The 14,130-nt window shown below is 28.1% G+C and overlaps 2 protein-coding genes across 30 annotated transcripts in view; one reads left to right on the top strand and one right to left on the bottom strand.

The window, feature by feature from the left end:
• pdm3 (POU-domain protein pdm3) overlaps window positions 1-12,670 on the bottom strand; it is a 41,681-nt gene extending 29,011 nt beyond the window's left edge. For 6 of the 29 annotated variants that reach the window (XM_021147444.4, XM_043049438.3, XM_043049439.3 and 3 more), the window contains exons 1-6: window positions 12,425-12,668; window positions 10,721-10,823; window positions 9,599-9,739; window positions 6,093-6,125; window positions 4,754-4,949; window positions 2,640-2,968 (exon numbers count right to left, since the gene is read on the bottom strand). In XM_021147444.4, the coding sequence (XP_021003103.1) occupies window positions 2,640-2,968; window positions 4,754-4,949; window positions 6,093-6,125; window positions 9,599-9,712 (672 nt within the window). In that variant the 5' untranslated portion in view covers window positions 9,713-9,739; window positions 10,721-10,823; window positions 12,425-12,668. Of the gene's footprint in view, window positions 1-2,639; window positions 2,969-4,753; window positions 4,950-6,092; window positions 6,126-9,598; window positions 9,740-10,720; window positions 10,827-11,654; window positions 12,291-12,424 lie in introns of those variants that run through there. The other 23 variants (XM_071186362.2, XM_071186364.2, XM_071186367.2 and 20 more) reach the window with 20 other exon arrangements.
• Window positions 12,671-12,938: 268 nt separating this feature from the next.
• lt (vacuolar protein sorting-associated protein light) overlaps window positions 12,939-14,130 on the top strand; it is a 37,422-nt gene continuing 36,230 nt past the window's right edge. Inside the window, exons 1-2 of the mRNA XM_087152296.1 lie at window positions 12,939-13,079; window positions 13,501-13,560. Coding sequence (XP_087008422.1) covers window positions 13,501-13,560 — 60 coding nt within the window. The 5' untranslated portion in view covers window positions 12,939-13,079. The remainder of the gene's footprint in view (window positions 13,080-13,500; window positions 13,561-14,130) is intronic.

Genomic DNA, 14,130 nt, shown 5'->3' with positions numbered 1-14,130 from the left:
ACCTCGTTTCCAGAGGTATCGATCCATTGAGACTTAAAACATGTGACTTGTGGTGGAGTGGCCCTCTATTTCTGCAACAATCGTCAGTAGATGATTGCACGGATAATATATCTGTAGAGTCTGATGAACTGTTTCTTCGAGAATTAAAACCACCAGTAGTTAGTGAAATTTGTGCCCTAATTAACACATTTGAGCCTCTAAGTGTTATTAATGAATGTTCTTCTTACATGAAAATCTTAAGAATTGTGGCTTGGTGCAAGAGATTCTTGCATAATTCTTTGAATCCATTGCATCCTACCCATGGAACGTTGACAACAAGTGAACTTTCTCAAGCTTTGTTGTGTGTTGTAAGAAACGTTCAACGTACTTCATTTGTGACTGAAATTCAGTGTTTGGAAAAAGTCTTACCAATACCTAACAATAGTAAACTTTTAAATTTGTGTCCCTTTCTAGATGAAAATGGAATTCTGAAAGTTGGTGGCAGACTTCAAAACAGTGACTTAAGTGAATCTCAAAAACATCCAATGGTTCTGCCTACCAAACATAATTTTACTTCAACAGTGATTAATTATTTTCATATTCTTTATTTTCATGCAGGTGCAGAAACTACATTATCTCTTATAAGATCAAAATTTTGGATTGTTTCAGCAAGAAATGTTGTTAGAAAAATTGTCTTAAATTGTATTGTGTGTAAAAAGGTAAGTTCTAGGTCTAAACCACAGCAAATGGCTGACTTACCAGCTGCTAGAGTAACCATTTCTAGAGCCTTCTCTCGAACTGGACTTGACTTTTGTGGACCATTTGTAGTTAAAAGCTTTATTGGTAGAAGTAAACAGGTAAAAAAGATATTTATTTGTGTTTTTGTTTGTTTCACAACAAAAGCTGTACACTTTGAAATAGTGAATGATTTAACAACAGCTGCATTTTTAGCTGCTTTTAAAAGATTTGTATCTAGAAGAGGCAAACCTTCTGAGATTTTTAGTGATAACGGCCGAAATTTTATAGGTGCAAATAGAGAATTAAAGTTATATCTTAAATTACTATTTAAATGTGAGAGTAAAAAGGAAATAGAAAATTTTATGACTAATGAAGGAGTTAAATGGTATTTTAATCCCCCTTCTACTCCACATTTTGGAGGATTATGGGAATCAAGTGTAAAGTCTCTGAAATATCACCTTAAACGAGTAGTTGGAAAAACAATCTTAAGTTACGAGGAATTTTTAACTTTCGTAGTTCAAATTGAAGCAGTCTTAAATTCTAGACCACTCTGTCCTCTTTCAAGTGATCCAAATGATGTTGAAGCACTAACACCTGCTCATTTTCTTATTGGTTCTACTTTAGTAGCAATACCTGAACCTAACTATACTGAGGTTCCAATGAATCGTCTTAGCCGATGGCAATTGGTTCAAAAAATGACTCAACATATTTGGAAAAGATGGTCAGTAGAGTATCTTAATAAGCTTTTAAATAGACCTAAATGGTACAAGGGTAACATAGATATAAAAGAAGGTGATTTAGTATTAGTAAAAAATCCAGATGTGTATTGTTATTTAAAATGGAATTTAGCAAGGGTTATCAAAACTCATCCAGGTAAGGATAACAGAACCAGAGTTGTAACTCTTAAAGATAAAAATGGTACATTTAAAAGGCCAGTAATTAAATTAGTAACTTTGCCTCATGTTAATTAAAAATTGTGTTGATATATGTTTATGTTTTATTGTTATATATTTGTATTTTTTTGGTTTGTTTTTTATTTTGTTTTGTTTTTATTTCTATTTTGTTGAATGCTGCGTCATTCAACGCCCGGCGATATGTTGACGCCAGAAGCGCCATCTATGAAAAATTAGTGTATCTTATGAATCCGAAGAGCTCGGATGTGTGAAAACAGCGTTTCTCTAATTGACTTGTGTTAATAAAGTGGTGTTTAATTATTACAGTCCGCTTATGAGATTTTTGAGAACTTTTATTTTTATTATATTGAGAATTTTGTGACTCTGAGTTATCGTCGGACCCAGCGATGGATTTGAATACTAATAGGAATTTTTTTGAAACATGTAAAAGGGGGGAAAAGGATTTTTGGAAGTGTTGATTTAAGATTTAAAAAAAAGTAAATCTTATTTTAATTGTCTTAATGCCATCTCTATTTAGAGGGGGGGAAATTGGCATGTTTGAAAAATAAAATTTTATAATTACTTAAGAGTAAATTAATAATTAAATTAAATAAAAAGGTTACAACACATATATAAAATAAGAAATTTTCTTGCTTCAATTTTTATTGTAAATTTTAGTTAAATATTTCTAAATCAAAAATTCAACATTTTAGTTCAGGATAAAGCTAAAGAAAATTTATAAGAGCTGTTTTTGGCTAAGCAAAGAGTATTTATTTAAAGTTCTCTCTAGATCTGCAATATGAATTCAAACAAACTAAATATTCTTTTAAATTGAAGAGGCATAAATAAATTAGAGAAAATTAAAAGATTTCAAAGATCATGAAGATTTTAAAAAACAATATTCAAAAAATATAAGACTAGTTTTGTTACTATTTAATTTCTTACAGTACAAAATAAAAAGTTCAGAAAAAAAACTTATATCAAATATTTATAAGAAATTAACAAGTTTGTATAGTTATAGAAACATACTTGCTGTACAGCACCCTGTTGCCCATTTACAGCTACCATTCCCTGCGGTAAAGCAGCCTGCATTTGGGGATTCGTAACGCAAGCTGTAGCACCTCCTTGCTGCTGCTGTTGCATTAGCTGTGCTTGTTGCAGTTGATTCATAACATTTATATTAGGTATGCCATTAAGTCCCCCTAATGCAGCAACTTGTGGTAATCCTGCAATACTCATCATCCCAGGGGGCAGCTGAGCAGATGTAATAACTTGTCCACCATTAGCAATGTGTGGAAGCATGCCTGCACCGGCTTGAGCATTACCAAATTTTGCCATCATTGAGTTAGACAGAGAACCTAAAATTCAATAAAAATCATCAAAAAATTTTAGTTTCTGAATTTATATGATACAAAGAAAGTTAGCAACAAAAAAAAAGAAACATTTTAACTCTTTAAACCACTGCCATAAGTCCAGACGAGTGTCTGGGGGAGTTCTTATTTTAGACAAACTATAACAAGCTATTTTATGGGGGATACACCTCTTAACATATTTTCTGAATTTCTATTACTAGGACAGAGAAATTTTTGGATAATATTTAACATCTTTAAAATTGGAGAAGGGGGCATAGTTTGTCTAAAGTAAGAGCTCCCCTAGCCATTCGTCTATGACTATGGCAATGTATAACTATTTCAAGTAGGGGTGTGGGGTCATTGTTTAGGACAGGTTTTGGCTCAGGTCGACAAGAAAAAAGGAATGTTTTTCTTCGATCGTGTTAGCCATAGAGTGAAGAGAAGCTACCCTTCCTGAAATGTGCTATTCTTGTTTTCATAGCAGCAGGCGGCCTCAGACTTTGTGGCAAGGGGAGTTCTTACTGTAGACAAACTATAGATGTTTTTGACCAGGCTTATTTTATCTTCAACTCATAACAGGAAAAAACAACAAATAAGAAAAATACATTTTTAACCAATTGTTTAGTTGTATAGAAACTAGACTTTTTACTCACTCATTTATTTTCTGGTGGGGAAGGGAGAGGATTATTAATAGTGGATATAATTTTCTGCCAGCATATCAGTAAAAAAGACAAACCTAACAGTTATTGATAATGTAAAACAGCAAATCTGACAACATTAATTGTGTTATCATATTAATCAAAAAAACTTATAAATTACAATAGCTCCTAAAATGAGAAAACCAATTTAACATTGAACCAAATTTTTCTGTTTTCATTTTAGTTTCCTATTACAGTTCTGTTAGTTTCCTGTTACATTATGAAAAAGACTCTTGAAATGTGACAAGCATTTCAAGAGTGGTTTTATTTCTCGTGTTTAAATACCAGCCTAAAATTATACACATTCTTCGAAACAAAGATTTGAACTAGATATTGTTTTGAAGCATAGAAGTTACAACAATATTTAGCATTAGCAGTTATGACCCACCTTAACCATTATATTATGTACGTAAAAGATACCTGATACAGGTTTCAAGCCCCGTGGTGATATACTGACATTGTCACAGAATGTAACAGAATTCTTGCAGAAAGATTTTTAATTTTGGAAATAAAAAAATTTCAGTTTTCCTTTCTGCGAAAATTTTCATTCCATTTTTTATGTAGTTATTACTATTGATTTCCACAGTTTTTAAAATCCTATAATTTTAATAAGATATTATTTATAGTAACAACTGAATCCCGAAATGTGATCCCTTTCCGAAGATTCAAATTCCCCTTGATTTCGTTGTCGATCTTTTTTCTTATTCTTTTGGACGTTACTGCTACGGATTTCACGACTTTTTAATTATTTTTTTTTAATGTGATGATGATTTACAAAATGCGAAAAAGGAATAAATTTGTGTTTTACCCTTACAAAATGCCAGAATATTGGCCATAATATTAGAAAAAAAAATTAAATATTCAAATTTTTTTTTCTTCCGAAAAGCAATTTTTTTCTTTTGAAGTTGACGCTTCTGTTACTTTAAATTAGTAACATGTATATTTGCCATTTTTAAAAGTATCTTGCAGAAAGATATTAGTATTAGAGAGGCATGTCGCAGACAGCCCGAAGAAGTTCTGCGACAGGGGTTTCAAGATAAAACAAGTTTAAATACAGTTAATATTCATATACTCAAAAGAATCATGCACTGACCAGGATTAATTAAAGTTTTTGCTCCATTTTCATCCATATTAGCACCTCCATTCATATTTTGAACAACTACAAGCTCGCCTGAATTTGGATCTTGCATTGTCATCATACCAGGCTGAAGCTGTCCAGCTTGATTGAAGACAGCGGTAGCCATGGGGACCATGCTAGGTGGAGCAGATGAGCAGGAAACCATATTTTCCTAAGAAATAAATTAACTTTATAATTCGCACAAATAATTATTATTATACACGGTTTTTACATCTAAATTTATAGCTTCAAATGTTTTAGATTCCAATTATTGGCTCTCCTTTTCCATACGAGAAATGCATATTAATTATTGTAGGTGAATATTTGTCAATCATTAAAAAAAATTTAAGTACAAAGCAAAAGTGGGGGGAAATATTTTTTTGTTCATTTGTTTCTTTAAAAGATGCTTTTTTTTATTTAGTTTAAAACATGTTAAAATTTTTTTCTTCTAAATTTCACTAATATTTTTTCATACAAATCCTTATTATTGTTTTTTTAAAAATTTAAAAGAACCTTAGTCAAAACCACACTTGTTTAAGAAAAAAAATGAAATTATTAATTTAGAGCTTTGCATATGGTTTCAAGCTTTGCAGTCTTAGCAAAACTCAAATGGTTCCTAATTTTACTATGTACGAAGCCAAATGTTGAGAACATTCACAAAAATTATACAAATAAAAGAAAAAAAACTTGTTTATCATAGTTTATAGTTTGGTAGACATTTTAGAGCCATCTGTTACTATAATTAGAAAACAACTAGACACTATTATTGAACAAAAAATAAAACTGTTTTTCTAACTAAAAGATTTTTGCCACTTATCCTTTAATTTTGAAAAACAAAGGTGAAGTAATTAAACAAAAAAAAACATGTTTAAAACACATTTTTAAATGTTTTCAAAATGTTTAAAACAAAGTATTTTAAATGTTACAATCCTGATACAAATTAAAAAAAAGTCAATATACCATGTAAAATGTCAGAGACATTATTTGCAATGCTGTCAAGCAAATTAAAAAATTTGAAGACTTAAAAATAAGAGTGTAGTAAAAACACCTAATGTATCATTAAAATACTAATTGTCAATTCTAAGCTCTGGAATAGTAACAATAATTAGTATATTTAGAGAAGCATAAATAAAATATTTGAAATATGCTAATTTTTTAATTATTTTGTTAGGGGAAAAAAAAGATTTTTACAAATATAACTTGATTACTAACTAGATTTGGTAAATAGTAATAACACATTTAAAATTAATAATGAAATAAATAATAAAACTAATACATGTTAAAAAATTAAAAATTTTGTTTTGATTTTACTTACATGTTGTTGCAAATCACCACATGGGTTGAATACCTGAAATAAAAATGAAATCAATGAAAAGACTAGCTAGCAATTTTAAAAAATTAGGTTTTTTCTTTAAAGTTGTTAACCCTTTCGCGACGCAAAGCGCGAAAGCGCGCTTACAGCTGAGGCCGGCAGTCTCTCTAGCGTGTGTCTCCCCAGGGCCGGAGGGTTTTTCGATGTTAAGCCTAATTCCATGAAATTACCGAAATATCAGCGCTTTGTTTAATATTGTTCTGTAGAGTATTTAAGTGACATGTGCTTTATATATATTTCTATGGATACTTGATTTACTTAAGTTATTTCTTGCTTAAATGTATATTTTACACATTTTATTTTCATTATAGTGTCACTATCACTACTATCCGAATCTGTTTCAGAATCAATATCTGAAATATTTTGCATAATTTCCTCTATTTCCAGCTCAGTCAAAATTTTTCGACGCTTCGACATTCTAACGGTAAAAAGAAAAAAAATTCAAGCCTACAAGAACTAATTATCCACTAAAAACTAATCCGAAAATCGAAAGTAGCGAGAGAAAAAAAAACTCCCTTACTTACTGTAAATAAATATCACGTGCTAATTTAAAGAGCCCTCATAAAACATTCTCCCCCCCTCCACTCCTTCCCCTAAAAACCACGTGACTGTACTTTCATCTTGAGTAGAAGGTCAAATCTACATGTATCTGAAACCATATGGACATACAATGCCATCTTTTGGAAGAAATTTCATTTTTTAAAACGTTCCGAAACGCTGGCACAAATAAGTGACGGTCGGGGGTGAACGAGAAAACTCTCTGACACGCGGGTGTGTCGGTCGGGAAGTGAGCGCGTTTCTTGCTGGCACATATATGTGACAGTCGGCTCGAAAGGGTTAAAGATCATGTCTTCTTTAAAGAGAATCTTTTTATTTTAATTGAATACATTTTAAACAGATTTTTTACTTTTTAATTTTATGGTTTATTAAAACTGTCATAAAGAGTATTAATAATATTTAATATAAATAATAAACAATATTATACATAAAACACTTAATATTTTTAAGTAAAATGGCAAATACTTAATTATTTTAAAAAAATCACTGAATAAATGTAATCGTAGGTATTTCTATTTAAGCTCAACACTCTCATAAATTTGTAAAGACAGAGAGTCAATTTATTATTAGAAGATAGATATCAAATAAAAAGTAAATTCCTTTTGTTTAGATCCGAAATTCAAAAAAAAAAATTTAAAAACAAAAACAATTATTCTCATTACTTTTGGCAGAACAAATCTTTCTTAATCATTTAAGTTCACTATTTATGTGTCTTATGTTAAAAAATTATAAATTAATAATTTATATACATTTCTTTCCATTTATTTCACTGTATAAAGCCGTCGATATTAATGAAATCAGACAAAAAAATAAATAATAAAACTTGATTAACCAATATGCTTTATGGAGTACATTGATTTTACCTATAATCGTTGAGGCATTATGCTAACTGCCGAAATAATGACACTTAAAACCCAGATTGAAATTTGGAAAAATATCTATATTTAATATCTCATTCTGATTTGAACCAATATTACAACTTATACTTTACTTATGAGAGTATTTTCTAGCAGACAGAGGCTCCAAATTTGATTTAAACTTTAAAAAGAAAATGCCTGAGCAGTAAGGTAACTTTAAAACCAGATAAATATTAAGGCAGAAAGTCAAGAATAAAAAATTAAATTTTAAAATCCTATATTTAATATCATTATTACAAGAAAGAAAATTTCTAGCATTAATAAGGTTTAATAGTTTTCTGCTAATAGAGAAAAAAAATAGTTTAAATTAAATAGTTAATAAAAAGAGATATTTCAAATTTGATTTAACTATTTCTCAACATGTTTAAAAAAAAATGTCACTCGGAGGCCTGATTTAAATGAAAATAGCCAAAACTAATCAAATAAAATTGATTTGATTAAAATACAAACGATAAAAAAATTAACAAAATTGGGTATTTTCAACGACAAATATCAAAAACTGGTTTAAACTGTCACACTAGTTGAAGATAAAGCATCAAAAATTTAAATTTTTATAGTATATTTCAAACATTCATTCAAAATGCAGATGTGCAGCAAATAAATATCTGTACAACAATTATAATAAAAAAGTATAGTTTTGAGCCGAAATATTCTCACACTATCTATTTTCCTCTATTAATGTTTTATTTAATTTGACAATTCTCATCTTCATAAGGTATTTCGAAATACATATTCATCTTTACATAGTGAATTTAGTTATATTACTGAAATAAAAATAATTTTATTGCATTGCAAAAAAAAATTTTTAAACCTCATATCTGCTAACATTAGAGAAATAAAATAACGGAGATTTTACAACCGACATTTTTTAGGCTACAAGTAGTTTTGATACATTATGCATAATCACGCAAGTCAAAAAGAGAAATTCAAAACTGGAAATTTAAGCACTTACATTTAGCGAAATAAAAAATATGTATTTTAAATCTTAATCTAAAGATTTTTTTAATCATTATTTATAATTACTTAAACTATTAATACTCAACATACTGCAGTACTGGAAATAGCCCCCATCTGTTGAGGAATAAGAAGCATTTTTTGCCATCAGCAGAGATATTATTGCTAATTTTTTTTTTTTTTTTTTTACATTTCTTCGAAAAATACAAAGTTTGTAAATATACAGGTAAACAGGAGAGAGTCGTAAAATACAGGAGTCTTCCTTAAAAAACAGGATACTTGGCATGCATGAAACCTTACATAATTTCACCAAAAATTTATTAATTGATTTCCTGGGAAGACAGTGTTTATAGCAGATCTTTTATTATCATACATTAGCCTCTTTTTCTAGCATATTTATGCAATAAAATGATTTTTATTTTCAGAAAACGACATTTTTTTTACAACATGTGTCAATTAGCATTAAAAAAATGGTAATTTAATATTTAACATTACAGGCAATGTACTATTTACCAATGCACAAATGTTACTTTTTAAGATCATGCAGAGTAGTCGTCATAATGGTTTTATCTAAGGTTAAAACAATCAAAAACTTGCTAACCCTCATAAAGAATGTAATAGCTCAATAGACAATTAAAAAAAAAAAACAATATACTATTACAATACATTATACTATTAGAAGTTCAATAACTAAATATACAATTAAACAATATTTAATAATTCAGCAAGTTAATTAAACAATTATGAATATATTTCATGAATCATCATATATTTATGAATAAAATATGCTAAATCTGATAAAGAATGGAAAGAAAAGAACAATTATATACAATTATAATAGATTATACATTTAAAGTCTAACATAATGTCCAATAATTTTCAATTAAACAATGCTCAATAATTCAAGAAGTTAATTAAACACTTTATGGATATATTTTACTACAAAATCATTTTAACATTTATATAACTTAATTACTATATAAATCTAAACTAATTAGTAATTATTATAAACCTAATTACTTGTTCAGTCTTGAATGTTCTAGGGGAGACAGAATTTACCCCATTTGTTACTATATTAGCAGCACTGGTAGGTAAATTTTCTGTATAATCATCTACACTGTCATCAGATTCCATATCAAATTATGGAAATGGCATTTTTTTCTACAGAAAATAGTACAAAAATATTAAAAACTAAAATATTACAAATTCACATAAATTATGCTGAATGCAACCTTTTGTGAGTATATTAGATGTTTGTCAATCGAAAAAAAGAAAGAAATTTAATAAATGAAAGTAATAACTTTTGTCCACAGAAAATATTGATCAGCAAATAATAAAATTAATGCTAAATACAATATGAAAGACATTTTTGTGGCATTTATTAAAACTTTTAAAATAGTATTTTAAAACTTAGCTGTGTTTGGCAACTTTCGAAATACAAAATTTAAAACTCTAAGCACAGATATGAAAGAAGAAAAAAAAAATTTTTAAATCTGAACACTTTTTTTTCTACTTTTCCCAAAAAAAATATTATTTCTAATTGTGACTAATAAAGTACACAAAAAGCTCAAATATCAAAGTGTAAAAAAAAAAGTATGTTTTCGAATAAATTTTAATTAAAAATAAGGAAAAAAATAAAATAAAAAAACATTTATTTTTAAGTGCCAAACTACATGTGCTAACTTTAAACTACAAAAAAAAAACTAAACTAAAGAAAAGAAAGGAGATTTCCGTATCGTTATCTGTGGCAGAATAATTACCAAATCTTGGAAACTTCCAGGCAGTGGCCCGCAAGAAACTAAAAAAAAAGCATACCAGAAAGGGACCAACTCAAAAGGTAGCTTCCCCGGGCAAACATCTACATGTTTTGCTGTTTAAATTTGCAACATTTAAAAACTATTTGGTACCTTGGCGATTGTAGTTAGCATAACAGATCAAGATACGGAAATATCCCCGAAAAGAACTTTAAACAAAAAAAAAACTAATCAAATTTTATAATAAAATATGAGATTATTGCACCAACTGAATACAGAAATAAGACTCCATACAGAATATATATGAGGAGGAAAAATCAAATATAGTCTTAATGCTATAATTTTAAACACACATTTATTTATAATTTGAATAATGAAAAATATTTACCATATAACATAATAGTTCTACTTAAACATAGTGCTAAGTCTTCAACCGATCAACAGTAAACCCTGTAGAAGTAAATGTCTCAATAGTGTTGTCCCAAAAACAGCTGCTAAAAGAAATTCATATAACTATATGAATGCATTGAATACACACAATTAATTCAAAAATTTTGTTTGTAAATAACAGAGTTAAATAATGTTTAAATTCATGATATTTCAGAGAGCAAGTAGCTTAACATAAGATTATCTTTTTAATATGCGCATAAAATTTTTATTAGGCATTGATTAACAAACAAATGTGAGCAAAACAATATAATATGCATACATTTATTTATATTATTTATTATAGATGTCACTTATACCCATTAGAAATTTAAAATAAAATTAAAAATTAGAGATAATATAGGCATATGGAAAATTTCTGTGTCAAAATAAGAATGTCCTTTAAAAAAATTTATTTGTAAAAATAATAAAATATAAAAAATATCACTAATATAAATTATAATCCTACTCCCCCCTCCCCCACAAAAAAAAGCTGCAGATTTATTTTTGTAATACCTATTTTAATAATAAAAATAGTTGATAACAAATCAAGACACAGAGTACTTTAGAAGATGAATACAAATTCATAAGCCTGTACTAATGTTTTTAATTTTAATAGTATTAATTAAAGTACATATTTTTGAAAAGCATCAATAACATTTCTTAGCAAACAGAATTTTTTTTCAAGAAATTTCAAATAAAAAATTTTAATTAATAAAAAAAATATTTATTAAAAATTTTTGGGGGAAATTTGTGAAAACACACTAAGTTATTAAAGATTGTAAATTTATTTCATCTTTTTCAAAAATCGGTTATAAGTAGTTAATCTAGTCATTTGCATATTGAAATGGGCTTGAAATTGATAAATTTCGATAGAAGCTAAATATATCTAGTACCAATAATGCTGAAACAACAAAACTTCAGGCATGTTTGTATTAAAATGCAACCTTTAAATGTTTTTGTAAAGATGAGAAAGTTTAAGAAATTCAAGTCTCAAGAATTTGTTTCAATTTGCATATTCAAATAACAACACTATTATAGTTACGCAACTTCAAACAATAAATTATGCAAATAATGAAAACAAGAAACACATGCAAACGTTACATCACAGCCAAGCGATTTGCAACAAATAAATAAATCTATCAAAGTCTATAATGACATCAAATTATTAAAGCGCACTGCATCACTAATTACAATAATGTTATAGCCCACCGAGCGTCTTACTGCAAATCAACCTATCAGCAAACGGCCGGTTCCTACACCATTCCTACCGCAGATATAGATATCAAATATCAATATTCATTCATAAAACATATTGTTTTATAGTACATAATAACCTCAGATTACAATTGAAAAAGCTAATAATAGCGCACATAATGTAAAGAATAAAACTTTAGGAGTTATTTCGTACAAAAATATAGCCGCCAAACATCACCTCCCGCGAACATTCATGGCCAAGCACTTAGAAGCATCAGTACATGCCCACCGCACTATAAATTATGATAATATCACAAAGTCAAACGAAAACCATGCGTTTTCTGTTTACGGTGAAATTTACATTGTTTTAAGTTTACAAGTAAATTGTGGTCAAAACAATTGCAACAGTGATCATTTATAATAAAAAATAAGCCAAATTTATTTTTTTAAGGAATGTAGCGTTACTTACCCTTTGTTCGGAAGATGTCTTACTAAGGGGTGAAAGTAAAAATTAGCGGAATTAAAAGCTCCCAGTTGAGTCGTTTACTCCATAAACTGGAACTTGTTAGTTAGATGACTCTTTAAATCGTTCTAAATTATTTGAAAGTCAAATAACTTACAAATAATTAATTAAATAGCTGTCATATTAACGGCGCGCCAAATTCCGTTATTTGTAAACATAACTGACCCCTCACTTTTACTTGCATCGTATAACTCCGCAACAAGAAATAAGTTCGTAAGAAAAACCTTTTTTAAATGTTTGAAAAAAGAAATTCAAATAATAACTCCTGTGCATTACTATACAGTTTAATTTATATTTGAAAATTCTATAGCTTATTATTTTTAAAGACTTTTTGAAGAAATTATTATTATTATAGATGGACTAGGAACATATGAATAGGGCTGAATGGTAATGTAAACAGAAGGGGTGGTATCATTTCATGAATACGATGGATGTAAGGAATTTGGAGGAAGCAAGTCGACAATTTAATGAGGCAGCTTAAATTTATGCATTAATAGATTAATATCGAAGTGCGCGTCGCTGGGAAAACAAGTGTTTAAACTTGGAGAGCATTTGTTTACATGTTAATGGCTAAAATAACAGTTGAAGAAATCGAATAAAGGTAATTTTTTTAACTTACAATATAAATAAATTGAATTGTCACATGACGGAGTTACACTTTACTATTTATTTACTTTTCATAGAAAAAATAAAATTTGTAAACTAAAACATGGTGTTGCATACAAATTGTGCGAAGTGTTTTTCTTGTTGTCAAACTATTTATAAACTGATTTTAAAAAATAATTTTGTTTCAAATATTATAACAATAAAAATTTCTTCTTATCTCAACTTTGTTACTGTCAAAAACATGTGGTATTTTGTATGTATTTTGTGAGTAATTTACATTCTAATGTTTGGGCTTAGTTTTAACTTCTAATCAAAATAATGATTTTGTTTCCCCGATTAATAATAAAATTTTTCTTTATGTATTAAATCTTTAACGCCAAATACTAATTAGTAATTTCATTAATTGTAATTTGCAGATGAGTGATCATGATGTTGAAGAAGAGGAAGAATATTCTGATTCAGATGATACTGAAGAAGTTAGTAGTTTCTTTATATTAACTATGCAATTATGTGTGTTGGAATAAAATTTTTGTGGTTAAACTTTTATTACTGGTGGAGTTAAAATAATCTTAATGCATAAAAGTTAAAAGTACTGTAACAAGTTCAATTTTAAATTAGTATAAAATCACAATTTTTGTCATTATTATTATTTCGTTTAACTGTTTTAAGTTAAAAATATTTTTATTTACATTTTAAGTCAAGATCTGACAAATAAAGAAATAACTTACTGAAAATGAACAATCCATATAGCCACCTTTGGAGATATTTTATACCCATGTGTATCCTACTGATAAACTTTCTCTATAATGGAATAACACTCCAATGATAATATTTTATTTCCATGTTATTTTGCTGAATGAAAATTCATTTAATAGAATGGGGATATTTTATTTCCATGCATTTATCCTATTTCAAAAGTCTTTCCTACTGAGGATGCTACTTTCATTGATTAATAGATAAATGATAGTTTTTTCAATTAAATTGATGAACAGGCAGTGTAACAAATTAGCCTTCCAATAATGATATTTTATTTCATGATAAACTCA

Source organism: Parasteatoda tepidariorum, chromosome 9, assembly GCF_982258835.1.
Source record: "Parasteatoda tepidariorum strain Cologne lab strain chromosome 9, Ptep-v5.0, whole genome shotgun sequence".
Lineage (NCBI taxonomy): Eukaryota > Metazoa > Arthropoda > Arachnida > Araneae > Theridiidae > Parasteatoda > Parasteatoda tepidariorum.
Note: the sequence above shows the minus strand (reverse complement) of the source record. Positions and strands in the feature narration are given on the sequence as shown.